Source organism: Trichomycterus rosablanca, chromosome 10, assembly GCF_030014385.1.
Source record: "Trichomycterus rosablanca isolate fTriRos1 chromosome 10, fTriRos1.hap1, whole genome shotgun sequence".
Taxonomy (NCBI): domain Eukaryota; kingdom Metazoa; phylum Chordata; class Actinopteri; order Siluriformes; family Trichomycteridae; genus Trichomycterus; species Trichomycterus rosablanca.
This window is the reverse complement of record NC_085997.1, coordinates 26779806-26803877: the sequence shown is the minus strand read 5'-3', so window position 1 is coordinate 26803877 and position 24072 is coordinate 26779806. Positions and strand designations below refer to the sequence as shown.

General features: G+C 38.8%; 1 protein-coding gene across 1 annotated transcript; it reads right to left on the bottom strand.

The window, feature by feature from the left end:
• Positions 1 to 918: 918 nt before the first annotated feature.
• On the bottom strand, positions 919 to 22681 carry vwa2 (von Willebrand factor A domain containing 2). The gene is made up of 13 exons (XM_063003743.1): positions 22614 to 22681; positions 19728 to 19802; positions 18319 to 18452; positions 16236 to 16345; positions 13202 to 13396; positions 11815 to 11948; positions 11575 to 11704; positions 10810 to 10865; positions 10237 to 10344; positions 6099 to 6677; positions 4805 to 5356; positions 1827 to 1949; positions 919 to 1537 (listed from the first exon to the last, which is right to left on the bottom strand). The coding sequence occupies exons 1-13, from the start codon at positions 22663 to 22665 to the stop codon at positions 1401 to 1403; spliced, it is 2385 nt and encodes a 794-aa protein (XP_062859813.1). The 5' UTR covers positions 22666 to 22681; the 3' UTR covers positions 919 to 1400.
• Between the last annotated feature and the right edge of the window lie 1391 nt (positions 22682 to 24072).

Genomic DNA, 24072 nt, shown 5'->3' with positions numbered 1-24072 from the left:
GGATTTCGAATAAATCATATTGAATCTCAGCTCTGCCATCCAGCTGGGCTGGGCGGCTACATGAACAACGATTGGCTGGTGTTCACAGGGTGGGATGAGCCGGACCAGGGTTCCTCATAACTGGTGCAATTACGACCTCTGCTGGCTGATTGATGGCGCCTGCGCAGAGTTGGGGAATAATGCTGATCGGCGAAAAATAGAGAGAGAAAAAAGTAGGGTACCAGTCAAATTCATTCTCTTTTTAACCTTAATTGGGTTGGAACCTCATGTGATCAGAAAATGAATAAAACACTTCCACTTAGTTTGTGCTGGCCTGTGCCATGAAAAGACAATTGCCCATGTTTTTTTTTAAACACAAAAGATATTTTGGTGCAATTAAATTGTTGATGAAATGCTAGGTTAAAGATATCCAGTGTACATTTTTGACCACTAAGTGGCATAGTAAAGCATGGAAGATGTAGAAAAGAGATTTAATTTTTTTAATGTATATAAAGTGTATATTAATCCAACAGATCAGATGGAGCTGGGGCTAAAAACGTTTCTCCCATAACAGGCTAGATACGCAAAGCAACAGTTGAAATATATCAAAAAACTATTTTACAAACATTTCATGTACGTAAATTCATTCATTCATTTTAGGACTGTTGTATGAGTAGACTGTAATAAAAAACATGTTTGCCTGCACTGCTATTGTGATTACACTGAATTCCATACAGCTTGTTTGTGTAAACTGTTAGTTCTTAACTGCACCAACCATTATTTTTATATCACAAACCAGCATGTGTTTTCTGATTAAACAGGGTGCCAAATTGCGAGAGGTAAGAAAGTCACAAGTATAGTTTGTATGTACATCACAAAGTGCCAAAATGACAAAAAGAATTAATATTTTAATTTTCTTTAATAATAATAGCTCTTCACAAAAATAAATATGTAAAATTAACCTCCCACCAGAGGCTTTGTTACAAAAGTTTTCTAAACATCAAACATTAACAAAAAAAAACAAAGCTGCACTCTGCAGTATATCTAAAATTCAGTCCTGACATTAGACCACATTATTAAAATTTTTTTATATAAAACTAGTACTATTTTTTGTGTGTTTTGCTGTGTACAATAATGACATTGTGCTGATAATGACATCCTACCTCTTGTACTCCCTTGCTGTGAGTGTAATAATATGTTTACCGTCGAGCGTAATAATATCATTGACAGTGTTGTATCTGTGCTGCAGTGGGTCTGGAGATTCCCACCATCTTTAGTTTCCTGTATTAGAGAGCTCAGTGTAAGCCTGATGAACTGCACAACCTCTATTTAGTCTCTGTTTGGCATGCTGTGGCATTCTCTACTCAGAGAATACAGAATGGAATGGCCTTGTGTATGTGCGTGTGAGTGTATTATCTGCTTTATGACTGTGATTGGATAGTGTGTCTCCTGCGGTGTTCTCTATAACGCTGCTGCAGCTCTCCCGCATTCTTCCTCTGGCGCCGTGTCAGTCTGGCAGGGTTTGGAAGGTCCCCTCTGGATGGCTGCTGACTGCTTCCTGAAGGAGAATACAAAACACAGTGATTCACTAATGGATGCTATACACAACACAACATGAACAATGCCATCAATATTCATCAAAAAATGAAATACAACATTTTTGTGCACAATTTCTTTTGGTTAAAAATAAAACACATTTGCAAATTACACATTTAATATTTTACTTCTTTTTAATGTTAACTTATATTTAGTACTTGGCCAATGAACAGACATTTGTTCACTCTGGAGGACCAAAAAACCTTTGTTAGGTGAATATATGAACTAAATAAAAAACGATTGATACAGACGTCTTTCACAGTGTGGGCCCTCCCAGCCTCTGCATTCGCAGCGATAGCTTCTGTTCTGTAGCACACACCCCCCATCGTTCATACAGGGACTGGGCTTGCAAGGATTTACAGGCTTTTTCACATCTACAGAGGAACAGATACAAGAGAAATGAGACATATTAACTCAGAGAACAAGCCTCACAGAGACAATAACTTGGTGATGTCTTTAAACTTTGCAGCGACAGACCAGGTATTAAATTACAGAGTAAGGGAAATTACCTGTAACTATGTTAAATCATATAAGACACATCATTTAAATGGTATATTGTGTATTCTTTGGGATATTTTGTAGAAATAAATACAATAAAATAGTTTCATATACTTAAAAAAATACTGATTTTTAACAGTGGTGCTCAACAACTGGGTCTTGGAACCTGGGTTTAATCCTCACCTATGGTCACTGTCTGTAAGGAGTGATGACTGGCTCTAAAATTACCCTCGGCATGAGTAAGTAAATGGGTGGATAGGTGATGCCCTTCAACATATTGGCACAATGCCCAGGGCATATTTCTGCCTTGTGCTCAGTGTTTTGCTCTGGTACTACACCATGACTGATGGCAAGCAGTCAGGCCAAAGGCAGGACTAAACTGCCACTCACACTGTGCTTGTGTAATCTGTTTTAATTATATCTTGGTACAATAATGACCAGTACTGCACTTCTGCAATGTTATTTTATGGTTTACAAGAAAATGTTACTTTATTTCCAAGCTTGTAAAGTCAGCAAAATAATTCCACTTTATATTAAAAATTATAAAAGAATTTTGCTTTCCTTTTTCACATACTGGGACAATAACATAAGTACACTAAGGCTTTTACTGTTGCAATAGCTGTTATAACCTGTAAATAATGAAGAACTGAATGCAAGGTATGTAAATGTGTACACAGTTTTTTTATTTTTAGGACGTAAAAGGTTAATATATACATCAACTTTGAGGGCTGTTCGAATGCACTATCACAGTCTGACTAGGGCTGGGTATCGCCACCAATTTCCTGGATCGATTCGATTCCGATTCACCAGGTCCCGATTCGATTCGATCTTCGATTTTCGATTTTCGATTCTCGATCCAATTTCGATTCAACACATTTAGGCATATTTGAGTTACATTAACAGGTTTTGTTTACATATGTACAGATGTTCAGAGAACGAATGTGATAATTGTACAAAGAACACTCATTATTAAAAATATTTGTGTATTTTGTTTACATAAATAATTAATCCAAAACAGAAAACAGTAACATTCAACAGCCAGGTGTATGTTTACATTACATTTACAATGTTGTAGCATGTCAGACCAATGAAATAATAATAAAAAATGAATGTTATTGTTTTCTTCCATTTGTCTGACATGCTACAACATTGTAAATGTAATGTAAACATACACCTGGCTGTTGTACAGCTTATGCCAAGTTTACACTACACGACACTCTGATTAACACGTGGTCACTGTAATGTTCACACTACACGACTGATCGGCGATGGGGAGTTTTACACTACACCATCTATCACCAGGGGGAATCACAGGCGAGCTTCTCTGCTCTCCAAAACTACGTTTTGTCACGAAAACACACGTGAGAAGTGATGAAAGGTTTAATGATACCACGTCCAAACATGCACATCAACAAGTAGCGAGCAATCAAAGTTTGTGCGCTGATGAAATAAATGAATCTGAGTGGATTTGGCAACACGAGCAGCATGGATCGTTCTGTAGTGAGTTGGAGGTTAATAAATATTTTGTTTAGAGAACGATCTCGCGTGTGCTGATGTATTCTGATAGAAACTATATTGCGCTCCACCACCTGTTTCCAACCTCTCCCCTGTGTTTCCCCTCGCTGTTTCTCACATTGATTGAGAGCCGAGTTTTGATCGCAGAGCGAACACCGAGTTCCTCCCGAATCCAGAGCCGAGCGAAAATCAGTGCAAAAAGTTGTGTAGTGGTCATAACTTGAGCTTCTGCCATGCTAAACTGATGTGCAGGTCAGATCTCGTTGCATGAAAAAACACTGGCTGGTCACGCGAAATTAAAGGGGGTAACAATAGTAATAGATTTCCGTGTGCACCGTAAAAAGGGGCGTATTAAAAAAATCGATCTCGCATTTATATGAATCGATATCGGATCGTTTAAATAAAGATCTATTAAAATCGAAAAATCGATTTTATAAACCCACCCCTAAGTCTGACAGTGGGTATTTTCCAATTTTGAATGCAATATATATACACTGGTCTTATCAAATCTTTTGTTTGACAAGTACAGCTTTTGCAAAAGAATGCTGTGAATCCTCACCAGAACAAAGAGAATAGACCACATCAGCCCAATTCTCAAGTTCTTACACTGGCAACCAATTTACTAAAGAACTGATGTTAAAGTACTTCACCCTGTACATAAATCACAGAATGGGGTTGTACAAAAATATCTATGATCTACTGAAATAGTACAAATCCACCAGGTCTGTTGAATCTTTGATCAATGGTATTTTCATTGAAATGTTTGAATTTGTAAAATATTTATATCTTCTAGCAATTCTGCATGTTTCATTTTTAACGCACTTTAAATGACCAGGTGTACAAAACGTGCTATATAAATTTGCCAAATATTGTGATTGTAAAGCATCCATTATTGCATTTTTTTAATTACTGAAAAGGTGTTTAATTTAAAAGCTTTATTATTTGTATTAATTGTGTTTAAGAAGGTTTAGGCAATGGGGTGAGATGCAATTTATTTGTATTATTTTGACATCTGACATTGAAAAATCCACTTAAGTGTAAAAAAGTATTCCTGTTTGCATTAGAACCGCATCAATTAGGCATATATTAGATTAATACATGCCTTATATCAATTTAAAAATAAATTAAATGTAGTAAATAACAGCTTGCACTGAATCAAAGTATTTGCACTGCCACTAGTCAAATATTTAATGAATGCTAAATTAATCAACCATACCTGCACAGATCATCTGTACCAGCACATCATCAATGTACTTTAGGTCTTCATAGTAAGGCACAGTAATAATGTGATCCTCTAATCGGGTGATGCGCAGAAGATTGTCCCGCTGCATGTCCCCTGTGCCAATGACAAACACAGACACACCATCTTCCTGGAGCTTCTGAGCTGGCACTGCTGCATCCTCTGCTCCTGTGCCATCAGTCAGCACCACCACAACCTTGTTCACCCCTGGCCGTGCCCCTTTGGCAACTGTCAGGCTGTGAGAGTGCACGTGAAGCAGGGCTGAACCAGTTGAAGCTTTTCCACCCAGATAAGAAGCCTCCCCTAATGCTGCAAGTACAGAAGAGCCTGAAGAGTGAGTGTCCAGCTCGAACACAGAGACAGGTCTCCGGCCGTACACCACCAGCCCCACCTGAGTCAGGTCACGGTTAATGTCGAACTGCACAGAGGTGCTGCGCACGAAATTCACCAGGTGAACAAAGTTGTCCTTTCCTACACTTCCTGAGCCATCCAGGGCGAAGACCAGGTCCACTGCCTGGCCCAGACATCCTGTAAGATAGAAAGTGTTTAATTAGTACTATGCTATTCTATGATCATCCACCCCTTGCCTTGACCAGCCATTTGCAGCAGCAATAAGGCTACATTTGCAGCAGCAACAAGCAGCTCCATTGACCTTTCTTCCTTAGTCAGTTAAATTTTTAAATCAGCAGCTCAACATCTCAGAGGGGGACTAACACATTAAATCGCACCACATGGGAGCCCTTAAAAAGGCTGTTCCTTTTGACCTTTGTAAAGAAAACCCTTTTGAGTGTAGGCTTTAATAAGATTAAGTCGCAGTCTACTGCAGACATATTTTCAAACACATCCTTCGAGTAAAAAAGGTAAGAATTAAGGTAAAGGCAGATGGCACTCAGGTAGTGCAGCAGTCTGTTCGAATCTCAGCTTTGCCACCTGGCAGGCTGGACGCCTACATGAACAACAAATGGAATTCCACATAATTGATGAAATTAGGACCTCTGCTGGCTGATTAATAGTGCCTAGACAGAGATGGGGGATAATAAGGACAGGGTGTGTCTCTCCCCGTACACAAAGCTGATCAATATATGATCTTCCATCATGCAGGTAAAAAGATGTGTCGGAGGGGGCGTGTGTTAGTTCCGACTCTCCTCAGTCAGAGTAAAGGTCAACATCAGTAGAGAGAAAGCGTAATGCAATCGGGTAATTGGATACAACTATATTGGGAGCAATATTGGGGAAGATAGGAAAAAAGAAGGTAAAGGCAGATCAGTACCTTGGTTGTCCACACTGCAGATCTTCGCTCTAAGCTCTGGGATCTTGGCACTTAAGCTGTCAGGGATGCTGTAAGTAATAGTGCGCTGTGGGTTTCCTGTAATGTTGTTCATCTCAGCCTTCAACCCTTCAGGTGCCACCCCAATAATAAAGATTTCTCTGTCTCTTGCATATTTAGCAGGCTCAACTACCGCATCAGCCGACGGTGTACCAGTAATGAGCACCACCACACGAGGCAGGTCATCTTGAACATCAGCGTACACCGCGGCACTTTGAAATCCATGTCGTGTTACATAGCGTAGAGCATTCCCGGTTTTAGCTTCTCCCTTTCTATACTGGAGAGACTCTACAGCCTGAAGTAGCTTCACTGGGTCCTTGTGCTGCCCAACCATGGCTTCAACCTTCACATCACTGCCATACTGGGCAAGACCGATCTTCACAGGGGTGTCTGAACTCAGTACTGTCTTTATAAAGCGCTTTATAAAGGACTTGAAGCGCAGGAACCCTTCCAGGGACAGGCTGGTTGAACTCTCTACTAGGAAAAGCACATCCACTGAGCAGTCCAGGGTCAGCACAGGAGCTGGAAAAGAAAAAAAGACATTGTTTGGGCACTGACTGACATGACCTTGGGTCTTATGGCTGATACAAAAGCACATTGTGCTCAAATTCTAGATCAGGGGTGTCCAAACCATTTTTTGCTCAATTTTTGTTTATTGTTTACTACTATGAATAAGGTGAAATTATCTGGAAGGCACAAAAATGCAACTGGTAAAGCATATTTATCAAAGCAGGTGTAATAAAAACCTGTGGATAAAGCAATAGAGAAAACACAGATATGGGCTGGTTTGGTTCTATTTCTTTTCCCATTCAAATTATAGCAACATCTTTTCTGACCACAAATGCAAGTACAACATGCTGTTGCTGTCAGTTTAGATACTTCTTGTAACCACTACACATGGATATTCATTCATTGTGTGGTTTACCACGGCTTTATCCTTTTCAGGGTCGCAGTGGGTATGATTCACTGGGCGAAAGGCCGGAAACACACACACATTCACACCTAAGGGCAATTTTTAGTAGCTCAGGGAGAACAGCCAAGCCCCAGACAGAAAGGACCCGGACTGCTACACATAGGAATCAAACCCAGGACTTCTTGCTGTGAGGCAACAATGCTAAAAGCCAAAAATTCTTCAGCATGCTAGTTACAGCAGCATACTTGAGCCACCTTTAGGTTCTCCTATAAATAGACCAGACATGCTTGGCATTTCCATAGTGTGGGGATCAAATGTTTAGAACAATAAAGGATGGGGTAATTAAAGTGAGGTTCCATCTGTCATGTGGTCCACTTTAATTCTTTGATGCATTCTTAATGACTGACACGACAAGGTTAGGGTGTCATCACTTCCTGTCTAGCTAAGCTATTATGTATGCTTAGATCAGAGACAGCTGTCTAATGTGTCTATCATTGACCCTCATTATGTAAAACCGCTCAGTCACTCTAGTCTTTCAAAAATATATATGAGCCTCCCTAAGGATCTTTCCACTCATCATAAATCATGTTTGGGTAAAGTAAATAAAAACTTATTTATAACGTAAGTTTAAGCGCAGTTGTTTGAGCTGTTATACATTATTATTATTATTTATTGTTTATATTATTCATTATTTTCTAAATAAAACAATTTTTTACAAAGTAAAGACTGTGTGCTACTGTGTTCACCAAAAAATTTGTTTGGTATCAGTTGGTTTCACCCTACGTAAATGTCTCTCTATCTATTTCCTCAGCTGCTCCCGTTAGAGGTCGCTGGCGGATTGTGATCCGCATTATTGATTTGGCACAGTTTTTACACCGGATGCCCTTCCTGACACAACCCTCCCTATTTATCCGGGCTTTGGACCGGCACAACAATGCACTGGTTGCATCCTAGTGGCTAGGTACCTACAGGACAATTCAGTGTCTCCAATTAGCCTGGCTGCATGTTTTTGGACTGTGGGAGGAAACCCACGCAGACATGGGGAGAACATGCAAACTCCACACAGAAAGGACCCGGACTGCCCCACCAGGGGATCAAACCCAGGACCTTCTTGCTGTGAGACGACAGTGCTACCCACTAAGCCACCGTGCCGCCCACCCTACGTAAACCAACCAAAAGCGAAGCAAATTTTTAGCTAAAGGACTAAAGCTTCATTCATCATATTCAGCAGGGTTAAGTAGATGAGAACTCGCTTTCAGTGCTTGCTTTCATTTACAGTTTGGAGTTGCATACTCTCCTTGTGTAAAAGTGGGTTTCGTCTGGGTACTCCAATTTCCCACTACCTCCCATAAATATGCAAGAGTCATAAATTGTGAATTTTTCCTAGGTTTGTGAATATGTATTGGACCAGCGATGTCAAAAACTGGATTTAAAAAAATGCAATATTTTTTTTTCTCTGCATCCATCCGCATAGTCTGTAGAGGATAATAAAGCTGGCTTATCTACTTGGCTTTGAAACTTGTATGTTGCATATCACTGAACAGTGCAATTAGATGGACTGCTGTGGGAGTATTTAGACATGAGGAGTTTGTGTTTTTAACTTTTAGCATAATTAGGCCGTCCTTTGATCAAGAAGATAAAAAAGTCTCAGTGGGAGAACACCAGTCAGCCATGACCCAGCCTGAAATCTGACCCAAACAGAAACCCCTGCCAAAATGAACTGAAACACACTAACATGCAACAACACATGTACATATGGGCAATTTGGACGTGTGCAGCTACACAATTAGATCAATGAACCAAAGAACACATACGCTGATGAGTAGGACCACTCACAAAATGACATGTCAATACCAATTTCATAACAATTGTGCATGTCATGGTCAGGGACATTAAAAGTTGGACTAATAGCAGTTAATCGTAGGTTGTGTGTTGAATGCAGTAGATATAGACCTGAGTGACTTAGATAAATGGTTATGGCCAGATAAGTGGCCATAGTATCTCCAAAACAGGTCTGAAAATGGACAAACCATGAAATGAAACAGGGTGTTTGACAGCCAAGATTCATTAATAGCAGACAATAATAAGATCTATAGCATCTAGTATGAACCAACAGAAGGGTTACTGTGGCTTAACTGTGCAACTGTGGCAGTGCATCAGGTCCTTCTGTCTATTAGGCTGTGTAATCTCAGACTAGACACATCTCTACACCTATCCACTAAAGGCACCTACAATGGGCAGGTAGGCAGGAAGACAATGGAAGAAGGTTGACTGGTCCAACAAAACCTGGTTTTCCCAACATCATGTGAATGACTGAGCACATGTCCATCATTTACCTGGGGAAGAGATAGCTCAATGATCCACACTGCAACCTACAGAAGTTGTAGGACTTTTGTCCTGGTACCAGATACCTTCAGAGTTCTTGTGAAATTCATTTCTTAGTGGGTCAGAGCTTTGACAGCATTTTAGATGAGTGGCACTGAGGTTTTGGCTTATCAGTTAATCTTCTTCGTGTTTCGGCTTCTCCCCTTAGGGGTCGCCACAGCACATCATTCGTCTCCATCTTGACCTGTCCTGAAAATCCTCCTCTGTCTGACCAACTCCCTGCATGTCCTCCCTCTCCACATCCATAAACCTCCTCTTTGACCTTCCTCTCCTTCCTTCTCTTCCATCTGCCTGGTGGCTCCATCCTCAGCACCCTTCTCCTGAGAACTTTCATCCCTCCTCTGTACATTTCTGAACCTGTGCATTTCTCAGTCTCACCTCACTAATGTTGTCTCAGACTCAGCCTACCTGCACTGTCCCTCTAATAATTTTGTTCCCAATCAAGTCCATCCTCATCATTCCCAGTGAGAATTACAGCAACATCTTCAACTACCTCTGTTTTAGTCAGCACCAGCTCCTTCAAGCAATACAACATATGCCTTTTCACTCTGGCATATACCCTTCTATCGCAAATCACTCTTACCAGTCTATGCCTGCCACCCACTCCACCCTGCCTGCACTTTCTTCTTCATGTCTATACCACACTCTCCATCACTTTGTGAAATCAACCCCAAGTATTTAAACTCATCCACCTACTTAACTCTTTGTAACTTCACCTTTAGCATAATAGTGTATAAGCCAGCAATAATCAATAATCATTTAAATTTAAAGAGGGCACCTTACCACAGTTGGGGTCATCACCGTAGCCTGCAGGACATTCACACTGGTAATTCTCTAGCCCCCTAGTTATGCATGTCCCACCATTTTGACATGGCTGCGAATCACATGGATCTAAACACACAAACAAATAATTTAAACATTTGATCATGTGCATTTATTGTATCAATTATTTAGTAGAGTACTTATTTAGTACTTAGTACTCAAAGCAGCAAAGCACTCTAAACAGGGCACCAGTGTATCACAGGGCATCACACACTCACCCATTTACTCACTTGCCACTGTGGGCAATTTACAGCAGCTATGTACTGCATGTTTTTTGTGAGGTGGGAAAAAGGAAACTCACACAAACACAGGGAGAACATCAAACAGGAACTGGGACCACTTTACTTCAGCTGTACATCACATTTATTTAATTATCATTTGAGTTGTTTGCTACTTTGCTTTGCTCCTATCTCCAAAAAACATGCAGCAGGTATATTGACTAATCTAAATTGCCTCATTGTTGCCCTGCAATGAACTGGCCTCCTGTCCAGTGTGTATTTTTATTTGAATGAATGAATAAAAAAATGCTTATACCTGAGCATATTGTTCGATGACAGACTGTAGGGAGTCGCTTGTATACATTGTGATATCTGTAACAAAGATCATTGTTAATGGACACATTCATTAAATAAGAGTACCCCACTTCACGTCCCAAGTCTGCAGTGTACTGAATAAGTAAAAGCATAATGCCATATAAAATGCAATAATCATATTAAACAAATATTATTTTATAAATGTACAGTATTTTTAGTGTATTTGTGTGTGTTGTGGTGGGAATATGCACTTTAAAACTCATACTATACGACTATACTATATTATACTATTTTTATTTAGGTTTTTCTGGTGTATTAAAAACAATTATATACAATAAATTTTACACTTTGTGCCAATAAGTTAAGAAAGGCCCCTTTCTTTCAATCAAAATGTCAGTTGTAATACATTATGGGGCCTCGGCCATCCCACCCTCAGACATAGCCAATTATGTCTGTATGTAGATGCCCAACCAGCCAAAAGCCCCATTGGGGATTTGAACCCTGGATTCCAGCATTAGTGGGCTGCCGTAATTTCCCGATGCTGGAAAAAGCCAGGTCTCATTTTAATGCACACAACCTAAACAAGGTTGCAATGGGACTGACATTGTAGTTAATACTGAGCTCTAAGCAATACAACTCACTAATTAAAATCCAACTTTGAGAGCAGATGTGGCCATAAAATCAGTTCCTGATTATGAATTCATAGCATATCACAGCACACAGAATACAAACAAAGGCTTTGTTATTAGAGATGAGCTACACTTGCCTGTAGTATGGACATAAAGAGTTGTATGGTGAGTAACCCTTGGATCCCTTCCAGCACATGAAGTTGCCTTGCAGTTCTTTGATAATCTCAAGGGTGTTCCTCATACATGGAAAAGCCTTCGCCTGACACCCTGCATACAAACACACAAATAAATCAGGAAGCACCCAGTAACAGAGACGAGAGAGTCTGGAGAGTTAATCCAGTCTAGCAGTAACAGATCCTTTAGAGCTTAGAGCATACCTGAGGGAATGGCTTTACAGATGGAAGAGGTAGAAAGGCTTGTGTACAGTCCATTCACAATATCACTGTAATCTTCAGCAAAAAACACATGCTTCTCTGCCGGAGCACTGGCCAGAGAATTTAGCTCTTCCCATCTGAAACACAAAAAGTTTGTTTGTTCTGACTTGGCATGGGCTGGTTGAAAAAATATGCAAACTTTATGTTTATCAGTTATATTACAAAACAATCAATTAAGTGCTCTTAGAAAAAACAGTCAATATGGCAGCTATTAAATTGAGAAAAAAGTGAAACATAGTGTGGGTCAATATTCCTAGAAATCTGTACACTTAATCCGCTTTTCCATCGCACAATACCCAACATTAAAATACGGTACACATCCATATGTGGAATTGACTATACCATACCTAATGTGCAATTGTTCATTTCCATTTATACAAAGGCACCAGTGAAGGTAAAAATTCAGGAAAATAAGGCTGTGATGGTATTCCACATCAAACACTAACAAACAAATATGCCACTGTTGCTGTAAGTAATAGCAACAACAAGGCAATTTCAGTTGCTCCACTGTGGTTGTTGTGGTGTTTATTTTTCTGTAGCCCTCATTAAGTCTTTTTTTGTCTGTTCATTTGTTTATGATGCCTCTTGAATAAACTCTTTTGTAGTTGTCTTGTAAATACGCCATTTGTATTGTCTCAAACTAGGGGAAACTACTAAATGTGGGATCACAAATTAAAAAATGTACCGTACCGTAGGGTACTGTGCAGTTGAAAAGGAGCATTAAAATAATACTTTGTGTTTTTGTCTATACTCTATCTGCAGTGTGTACTTGAGACAAATATTTCCTGCATGTGCTTAAGTTCTGTAAAAAGAAAAAAAGAAAAAAAGGAGCAAATGTTTTTACTGCTTAGTCACTTGCCAAAATGAACCACAATCAAATGGTTAACTTCTAGAGACTATTTTTCTCAGTACAATGAAATGTGACACTAAAGTGTTCCTTTAACTGTGCTCTTGTGAGCTAAAGACCTCATAGTGTTGAGACAACTATAAAACTGCATCCTTCAGCTAAATGTCACAAAAATGCACACATGCCCTGGCAGACATGATTTATGGTTTTTAAACATGTTCAGCTGCAAAGAATTTTCTCTTTTTTTAAATCTATAGTACACACACCCAGTGTGCAACCTATCAGAGTACAGAATCCCACCTGTTCATGTACTGCAATAATGTCAGAAAGCTATCAGCACTTCTGCTCAGCATATCTGTTGCACTACCCTATTGGAGACCTTTCAAAATGATGCCATAAAGCACAAAACAGTCTATACATACAAGTGGTGTAGCCAGCTGTGTGAAAGTAATGATACAGAGAAAGCTCTATTTGGTGTAATACCTGGGGTAGTGCAGGCCAACAGCAAACAAAGTCACTCCAGACTGTTTAAGCTCAGAAGCTGCTTGCTGAACTGCGCCCTGGGACTTTCCATCCGATAGGAGGATGACTATTCGTGGGACTGGGGAATTCCGACCACTGAGAAACCCCTTTTTCAACACATACTTCAGAGCCAGACCTGTATGAGTGCTCCCTCCTCTGTAAAGGAAATAAACAAAGAAAAAGCACATTTTTATTAGTCCAGATCACTGTACAGAGCCATTTAAGTAAATATTGGGTGTTAATATGATAATCAATTGTGGTCAAATGTGGCTACACTTGACTCAACTATGTATGTATCTTTTAAATTATTATTTTGTTTATGGATTTTCTCCCCTTTTTTCCTGATTTTAGCGTACCCAATTACCCAATTGCAGTATGCCTCCTCTCTAGTGATGTTGATCTCCACCCTGGTTGAGGAGAGCTGAGACTGACACCCCCCCCCCCCCCCCCCCCCTACACCCTGATCAACGCATTATCCCTCGTCTCTGTGCAGGCGCCATCAACCAGCCAGCAGAGGTCATAACTGCATCTGTTATGAGGTCCCGTCCGGCTCCCACCCAGTATGAATAACAGCCAATCGTTGTTCATGTAGGCACCCAGCCTGCCGGATGGCAGAGCTAAGTTTCAAACCGACGAGTTCTTAGCGCTGTGCCATAACATTTTTATTTATATTAAATATTAATAAATGCTAATAAATCAGAGTGCATGCTACACATTCCCTCAGCTAGGGGAAGCTTCAAGTACCACCGGTGGCTACTATAAACTGTATTTCGCACAAAATACCTGCATCACCTTGCCAAATAAAGACATGGATAAATTGTTACCCAATGCACATTGTGCACTACATAGGTTGAAGAAGATATTATTTAATACTACATGAATTGTAAATAAATGAACTTTCATTCATTTAAATATCGTAACCTTTTTATTCTGTGCATGGACGTAGTGGGTTGAAAGACTACTTAGAATCTAAGTGCATTGAAATCAAGTTAGGAATATAACTAGACAGGGTGTCAATTCATCACAGAGCATCATACACATACATTTACTTACTCAGTCACTAGCTCATTCACACCTGGGGGCAATTTACAATAGTCAGACCATTTACTGCCATATTTATAGTAACAAGTAAAAAAAAACTGGAGAACTCAGAAAAAATGTTGGAGGTACATCCCATATTTATTACAGACAATTAGTAAATATGATATTCAGATATTCAGCAATGATGTTTCTCTCAAACCCAAAAACAGAAAAATTGTCAAAAAATAAATCAACCAATGACCATACCATATTAAAGTGAATTCTATTTCATAAACAGTGAGAAAAACTTTTCATTTTTTATTAGAATTCCGATTTAAAAATAAAGTACAAACATAAAGTCTTTTAACTTTCACATTTATCCTTAAACATTAGGATTTTCTTCAATTAAACCAAGTGTCCAAGACCAACCCAACTTTAGAATAGGCACTAAATATTTAAACAGTTCATCAGTCCTATTATTTGAGCTAATCTTTAGCTTGTGGGCAACTTGTAATTTAATAACTAAAATACAACAGAAAACCGACCTTTTTAAAGAGCAAGAGAAATGCAGGGTATATGCCTTTTTGAACACTGTGCTCTGTTCCCATATTAATATTTGAAATCCTGTATTAATGATAATGTCTTCCAGTACCCCCAGTCTTTAATATAATGCCTTAAAGAGACCCTTGATTTCATGTGAATACATCCTGCCTCTACAGCTCATCAAACACAACTACTGACAGTCACTTTAGTAGTAGTTGAACATCTGCACCATGTAAGTACTTGGACATTAACACATCACAACGTTTTTGAACATCATTCCACTCAATCAACCTATAATTTAACCACAACACAGTTTCTCAAAGCCAATCTAATCTGTGATTTCTTCCTCCTGCAGCTGGCTTGGAGATTTTGACAGGTTTTCAAGGGGGAAGCAGGCTGGCACACAGCCAAGCATGAATTTTACCAGCTGTGAGTTACAGTTGTTCAGGGAAAGACAAGTGCTGATATCTTTATGGAAATTATATGTAATACTAATTTTACACCCTGTCAGAGAAAATGAATGTTCTGTCTGGTGTGAGAACAGGTCAGCTAATCTGGATTTTGGATGGGTGAAAAGCTGTTAGCTGGCACTGTAACACAGCGGTAGCCACATCAAAATATACCATTATCTTCACCACAGCACCTCATCAAACACACTCACACACAAACACACACACACATACTGTGTATATTGTAAACAATGGCCACCATGTCTGGACACGAGATTCCAGACTGAGGTGGAATGAAATATGTAAGCTAACTCACAGTTTTTACTCTATCTGCTTACATATAACAGGATGACATAAAATGTTATACAACCCGCAGAAGTGACACAAGTAAAGTCGTACATTTATGTAACATAAAAGCTGTAATAATTTAAATAACCACAGTTTACAATCGTGGCGAACAAAATAATTCATCCCAGCATGTCAAAGCTTGACTATTATCGGCTACAAAAGAGGGTTCCACTCCTGTCAGCCAAAAACAGGACAGATTATACAGACAAGTAAGCGGACAGCTGAAGACTAAAAGACGTCGCCAGGTCTGAAGACTCTCAATTACTGTGGCAAGTGTTGTTGCTGAGTATATGGTGTGTCCCCATCCTATTCTACCTCCAGCATGTTAATGTAAGTGCAAATCTTAAACTAGTTTCCTAAATAATAAGTGTATGTCTGTGGCCTTTTCACTCACAAGATCTGAATTCAGTAAAGTGCCTTTGAAGTGTGGTAGAATGGTATGAATGTGCAGCTGATAAATGCAATCATGTCAGCATGAACCAAAATCTCAAAGGAATGTGAAATCCATGCCAAAAAGATTTAGGCTGTCCTGAAAGCAAAGAGGTGTCCTACCCAGTATTAGTATGATGTTCCTAATAAAGAAGCCAATATGTTTTCAACTAATTCATTAATTAATTAATGAAAAAGGCGTGTACCTGTAGTTGATTTTCTTGATGCGTTTAATAAGCTCCTCTCTGCTGCTATAGGAATCCAGTAGAATCTCTATTTTGGGAGTGGAGCCAAACTGAATGACTCCAACCCTGACCTGAGGAACACACAAAAAAAACATTCCACGAAAGCACATGGACCTGAAACACAATGCCATGCCAACCCCATCTGGTTTGTGGCATGTTAGATTATTTTGGCATCTACCTAGATGACGAACTAGCTGCTAGTAAACTAATTTGTATTTGTCCCTAGGTAAAATGAGTGGGATTTTAGTTTGTTTGTTTGTTTATTAGGATTTTAACGTCATGTTTTACACCTTGGTTACATTCATGACAGGAAACGGTAGTTACTCATTACATAAGATTCATCAGTTCACAAGGTTATATCAAACACAGTCATGGACAATTTAGTCTCTCCAATTCACCTCACTTGCATGTTTTTGGACTGTGGGAGGAAACCGGAGCACCCGGAGGAAACCCACGCAGACACGGGGAGAACATGCAAACTCCACACAGAAAGGACCTGGACCGCCCCACCTGGGGATCGAACCCAGGACCTTCGTGCTACCCACTTAGCCACCGTGCCGCCCGGGATTTTAGTATACTCATAGTTATAGTTTCAGTATAAAGTTAGATTGAATAGTAATTAAATTATTAAAATGTCACTTTACTATTTAATAATTTAATTACTATTCAGTTTAACTTTATACTGAAACTATACCTCATGCATAGTCATTACAGTTACCAGTTATCCATTTTATGTAAAATACAAGAAATACTCAGTTCTAGTTTTTCTGTCATATGTGCAGTGACCGTTGGTTGGGACAGACAGATAATATTTACCCAGCAAATAATATTTGTGGATGTGTCTCAGACCACTTATGTGTTACAGAAAGTGCTATACTTTTGGTCATACAATAAGAACGCAATATTTAGTTTTACACTGCTGTTTCTTTGAGCGCTGGCTTTAGGTGGTCTAGACTGGCTTTAAAAATTCTGTCCTGGTCCTGAAAGACACATTCATTTTCCTTTAAATAATAATACTTATGGCTGCTGGTGGTATACTTATTTTGTGATCTATTTAGTATAGTTTGTCATTTGAAAAACAGACAAAACCTGTGAGAACTACCAAACAATAATACAAAATACACACAATAAAAAAAAATGCAATTTTATTATCTAAGTGCTTATTTTTGTACATCTTCATTTATTAATGACTTAAACCCAGGGCACATTAAAGCAGCCTATCCATTTACTGTCATGATTTTAAAATCAAGATGCAAATCAGAGTACAAAGAGAAACTTTGTTAAAACACAGGGACAGACTAATTATTTATATAACAGAAGTCAGACCTCCAAACTTCATGTGGCCTTCAGATTAGCTCAAGAACAGTGAGTAGAGAGCTTCATGGAATGGGTTTCCATGGCCGAGCAGCTGCATCCAAGCCTTACATCACCGAGCGCAATGCAAAGCGTCGGATGCAGTGGTGTAAAGCATGCCGCCACTGGACTCTAGAGCAGTGGACACGTGTTCTGTGGAGTGACGAATCCCGCTTCTCTGTCTGGCGATCCGATGGACGAGTCTGGGTTTGGCGGTTGCCAGGAGAACGGTACTTGTCTGACTGCATTGTGCCAAGTGTAAAGTTTGGTGGAGGGGGGACATTATGTTGTGGGGTTGTTTTTCAGGAGTTGGGCTCGGCCCCTTAGTTCCAGTGAAAGGAACTCTTAATGCTTCAGCATACCAAGAGATTCTGGACAATTTCATGCTCCCAACTTTGTGGGAACAGTTTGGGGATGGCCCCTTCCTGTTCCAACATGACTGCGTACCTAAAAGATTTTTAATTTAAGTCATTTTAGCACTGTTAATGAATTTAACTGGAATCAGGCAGCCACCATGGTGACGCAGGGACCCTATCTGTAGGAAGCTTTTGCCAAAGATGGTTTGAGATGCTCAGACTTGCACCCAACTTGAATCAGTGTTATTAAAATATTAAATATAATACAATTCTGTTTATGAGTTCAGAGGTACTTTGAAATGTATGTGGATGCTTTTGTTTGTGTAACTGCTGACCATGGTGGGGCTGATATCCAGAGCTTCACAAAGTTTCAGAACACAGTGACGTGACCTCTCGAAGCTGCCCTTTCCAACACTGGAGCTGCCATCCATCAAAAAGACAACATCCAAAGTTGCAGAGCACTGCATCACTGTCAACACACACAAACACACAGCACAACATAAGAGAAGTGCAAAACTGTTTTAAGTAAAACAAAACAATCATGCTGTCCAGTAGTTGACACACAAAAATAGATTAGCAGTGGTTTGTGGCATGTCCAAGCTTATTTCTTCAGCAAACACATACATTGACTTACACACCTACTAGGAGCAAAGGCACGTTTTTTGCTAGCTGGAAGGTTAAATTACAATGTGTGTAGCTGTCATGTTAGAACCCGCTGCCTGTCAAAGACAGTGATTAGACAGACGGCATGCCAACATCTGTAAAAGCTCAAATCATTCCCCTCAGGAATTTGCAATTGTTCAAATTGCAAAGATTCAACCAATCGGTGCAATAATAACACACTACAGGTGTAAGTTAAGGACAGACAAATGGGAATGTTTTGTACAGATTTTAACATATTTATAAATAAGGTGTTTAACAAGCATATATGGATATGATGTTTCTGTAATATACTTTTCACCATGCTGTGTAAACGCATTTTCTCTCACTTCAAATTATGATGTTCAGTTCAGTTTAATTGTACTGACAGAACTAGGGATGCATCAATACCATTTTTTCCCAACCGAGTACAAGTACAAGTACATGTATTTTTGTACTTGCTGATACCGATACCGATACCAATACCTATTTAGAATGATGGAGTTAATGAGTTAATGGAGTTAATGAGTTGGAGGTTAATAAATATTTTTGCAATGTTGGTGTTTTGTTGTTATGTTTTGTAGAGAACGATCAGGTCAGAAATACTGTAAAACGTGTGTGTGTGCCGGTGTATTCTGATATAAACTATATTATCCCCCTGTCCCACCTGTTTACACTCCTCTCCTGCGTTTCCCCTTACACCGTATCTTGCGTTCTCATTGGCTGTTCGACATGTCACTCATTCCCAGTCGCACATCTCAGATCAGATATCTGACGTGCTAGAAAACTCGATCCGGTCGCCTGTGAGCTGTTGGATAGTTCACACTTGGCGATCGAGAGCTGAGTTTTGATCGCCGAGCGAACGCCAAGTTGCTCCCGAGCCGGCAAATCTAGTGCCGACCAGTCGCCGAGCGAAAATCAGGGCAAAAATCGTGTAGTGTGAACCAGGCATAACGCAGCAACGTGCACTTGGCACACGGTATCGGATGTTTAGTATCGGAGCCTCGTTTGCGAGTACGAGTACAAGTTAATGAGCGCGGTATCGGGCAAATACCCGATACCAGTATCGGTACTCATGCATCTCTAGACAGAACCATGTACTTACCTTTCCCTGCAGCATTGATTTTCGTAATGGTTTCCTGATTGGCCTGAATCTCCTGAACAGCAAAGCTAGAGGCCACTGAAAAATAACACAAATCCCAAATTCGGCAATTAGACATCTTAAAGGCATATTTACAAACATGATAGCTGTACACACAAAACATAGCTTAGGTCCTAAAACAAGAACATAAATACTGCAACCTGCATAGCCAAAGACATGGAGCATGCCTGACATGACAACCTACTATTTAAAAACTATTTTAGAGCACTTGAGCTGACCTTGGCTCCAGGCACTGATTTTTGTGTGAACTCTCTCCCTATGTCCAAAGCCTGATTTGCAGGCCTTTTTAGAGAGATAATTTAGAGCGATCTGCATTCCAACAACGCCCACTGGACAGCAGGCGCCAATACCTCAGAAGGGGCAGTGTTCACTGCCTGAGTGAGCAGGACTCGGTGCAACACAAAAACAATGGCTGATTGAGTAGACAGGTCCGTGTGAACTACTAAGAAGGGAAGAGCACTGACTCAATTTGTCCTGGCTGAATTGGTCACGTAGGATAGTAGGATAGTTAAGCACGTCTCTATAGTGAACATTTCTATATTAGTAACAATTCCGCTTATTTCCAAACATAATCATCAAAGCTAAATGCCAGAGATGTCAGGGGCTGAAATATGAATAGGATAGTGCTAATCAGTAAATATAGTGGATTATATTAAAAACACATGTGCACTAAAAGTTGGTTGGGACAGACAGACACTATTTACCCAGCAGGTAATATTACTGGCTGTCTCGCAAACCACATATGGCCTACAGAATGTGCTACACTACTGGTCATGTAATTACACAATGTTTAGTAGGGCGCAATTTGGAATGCAGCTTGTTTCACATTGTTGTTTTTTTTGAGTGTCGGCTTTAGGTCTAGACCGGCTTATAAAATTTAGAATTTGGTCCTGCCCTAGTTCCGGCATACTATCATTAGCTTTGTAGCTTTAATGCAGAACTAACATTGCATTGTTCAGTCACCAATCAAGGAGCCTGATTAACTAATTGTCAAATCAATCAGAAACGAATTCTGTGGCCAAACTAGTGCTCTAATCATACACATCCGTCACTATTTTTTACGGTTGTTAAAATCATTATTATTTTTCAGGGGTCTCCATGGTTACACACTTCAACTAGAAAAACCTGCAAACCCCACCACCCTACCCCCAATGAAACCCCTGCAGAGTAGGATTATGTAGTCATTAAATCAGTTCTTAATGTTTTTTTATCCTATTAAACAGTTGTTTTATCCATATTATAGGCTGGAGTATATTAATTCCTTATAATAATTCCAGTGCCTACTTGCACAATCACAGTTGTCTCCCCATGCTCAAGAATGACATAGGATTATGACAAACATAAAAAACACAAAAATCATGTAGTCAAAAAGCTGTTAAATTTTTTTTGTTTGTTTCTCTACTTTAACAACTCAACGTATTTTACAGTTCTGGTGACCATGCATGAATATACTATTTGGCAATGTCCTGTTGTTTTCCTGCAATTACTTAACAGCCAGGCCAGTTAGCTACCTGCTAATAAAAAAATTTTTTTAATTTCACAGGCAGGCATGATTGCTATTTATTTATTTAGTATAATTTACATTTTTATTAAGTAATATACTTAATAAAAGTTGCCAAACATGTCAGAACATAAAGTAATTTAGTAATATGAGATTATCACATAGGTGAGACAAAGTAAGAAAATGGCAGCTCAGTAGTTAAGACTCATATAAAGTTAAATCCTGGATCTGCTAAGCTGCCACTGTTTGACCTTTAAGCAAACACAAAAAAAGCCAAAAAAGAATGCACAAATAATTTAACTTTTACTTAATTTACTTAATTTCTACTCTGTACTTTTTTAAATGCATGAGTATATGTAGAATAGACTGCCTGCATCGTCAGATCCCCCATTAGTAAGTACTGGACTTGATTTAAGAGCAGAGCACTTGAGGCATAGTTAAAGTTGTCTTGTAACCTGCAGGAAATATTTAACGTTTAAACGAGGAGACATTTTTATTGCCCAGACTCTTAGTCCTCCCCTTCCGCCGATTTTAAATCTGTGCTCATTGTATGTGATAAAAGACAGCAGCCTGATGTCTTAATTCAGTAGCCCCAAACCTGTGACCCCTAAAATGTCAGGGGTTTCATAATCATTAAAAAGTGAAATCAGTGATGTTCGAGTTTGAAAGCAAACAAGACATAACACTCTAACAGATCTGACAAATAATAACGTGTAAAGAAAAGTTGGACACTGTTCTAAAAATGACTGATGCTACACATCATTCTTTCTACACATAATTCTATGACAATTTCTGGTAATACTAACATAACATTGTCACATTAGCTAGCCAACTTTCAAAAAATGAATGCATACACCCAACCTAACCAAAAGATTTTACTATTTCAAGCACTCATTATTTACATGTTTTCTCTACAGACAAAGACTGCTCACTGTTATAGAATGTCACCTATTAAATGGTCTAGGTTTAAGTGCTGTGATTGTGAGGGTGAATGTCTTGGACAAACTACAGCTTTGTTGTAAAGACCCAGGCCACACTAGCTTTTAAATGAAGCTGACAAGTGTCAAGTGTGTAGTGCTTTCTGTATGTAATGAATCAGGCTATGTATTAAAAATAATATACGTACAATTCATTTACATTACATACATTTTTGCAGTTTTTCCAGTTACTTGAAATATTTTTTCCATTTGCTTATCAAATATCACTGCTGTTTTAGTTAATATTGTTGATAAGCTCTGGTTGTGTCTGTGGGTAAAACCGGTTTTCATTAAATTTCTAACAAGCTAATAAGCCAAAGCTTTATGTAAATTCCCAGATCACTTTCTTACCTTGAATAAGCAAGACAGCTAGTAGGATTTGTATATGGCTGCTGAAAGACATTTTGAGAACCTAAAACCAGACAAATAAAATCACTTACAACAGATGTGGGATTCTTTTCAGAATAACATAGTCTTTGATCAGGACAAACAAAAAGCAGGTTTGAAGTGGTGACTATAAAAAAGACCCCCAAGACCACTATCGAGGACATGAGCGGCTGGGAATGAGTGTAAATAGTCTAGAAAACACACAACACAGACATAAACAATGAACTTAAACAGCACAAATTGTTTTATAGATGCACAAACCAGACTAACAATTACATTGAAATTTTTTTTTTTTTTTTTAATAAATATCAATAAATAAGCATGTTAGTGAGATGCAGAAGTGTGGGTAGTTGATTAATAACAAAATAAAATAGCTAAATGCTTCTAACAAACAGCTAACAAGTACATAACAGCAAAAGGAATGTATTTTTTATTTTTTATTGTTTTTTCAATATTTAAATACAATAATTAAATACATTGTTAAATGGTCATTTGAAAGGTTTGCCATATTTATAAAAACCAAAAAAGTGGGGGTGAAAATCTCTTTGAAAAATCCCAAATGTTTCTGCACCCGAGCCTATTACATTCTAATATCCAAATGAAACTCACAAAGCACATAGTCTCATCAAACCCAACCATTTTCAATGTGATCCATTCTTGCTTGAAACCGACTGAGTTTTTTTTTTAATAAAGAGAACACTTTAATCCCTGTATACTGATTAAAATAATTATACCCAATCATGATAACATCCCCACTTATTAATTTACCAGTTTATCTGTAAGATGTTTCAGATGTTTTTGATTACTTCACATTCTTTCCAGAATGACGTTGTCAAAGACCCAACTTAAAATGTCTTAAAGGGATAAAACTAGAAATGAGCATTTTTCAAGTAAACAAGGTAAAACATGAAACAGTTGTGTTATTCTTAATTAACATTTCACAAACCTTTTTATTATCCAAAAAACTAAATAACTGATCATCCTTTTCTACATTTCAAAAGTGCACAGACTATACTAAAATGTTTACAAGAGAAAGCCTGTGGGCACTGATCCTGCTTTTACTGGAGGTAAGTACCAGTTTTTTAAAAGACGTTCCCCAGATTTGCAAGATTTCTAGCAAGATCATGACTCCACAAGATATGTAGCACCGGTTTATGTTATGAAACACTTCTGTTCCATCTTCTGCTCTCAAACATAATTTTGAAAGTCATGTAAGAAGCAACAGTAAAGTTTGTAAAAATGAATAGCACCTTGTAAAGTGTAAATATTCATACAACAATAGTTAGAAAACATCAAGTAAGCCCTGGTCATAGCTAGTCCTTGTGTGGCCAGCATACAGTAATTAATTATTTGTAAGTGTATGATGAGAAGAAATGGGACAATTCAGTCATCAGGAATGACAGAAGCAATGACATGACTCATT

Coding starts and splice junctions, on each gene's coding strand:
- vwa2 (XM_063003743.1), bottom strand. CDS start 22,665: ATGTCTTTCAGCAGCCATATACAAATCCTACTAGCTGTCTTGCTTATT. Junction 18,453..19,727: donor AATCAATGCTGCAGGGAAAG/GTAAGTACATGG, acceptor GTGTGTTGACAG/TGATGCAGTGCTCTGCAACT. Junction 10,345..10,809: donor TCATCGAACAATATGCTCAG/GTATAAGCATTT, acceptor TTGTGTGTTTAG/ATCCATGTGATTCGCAGCCA.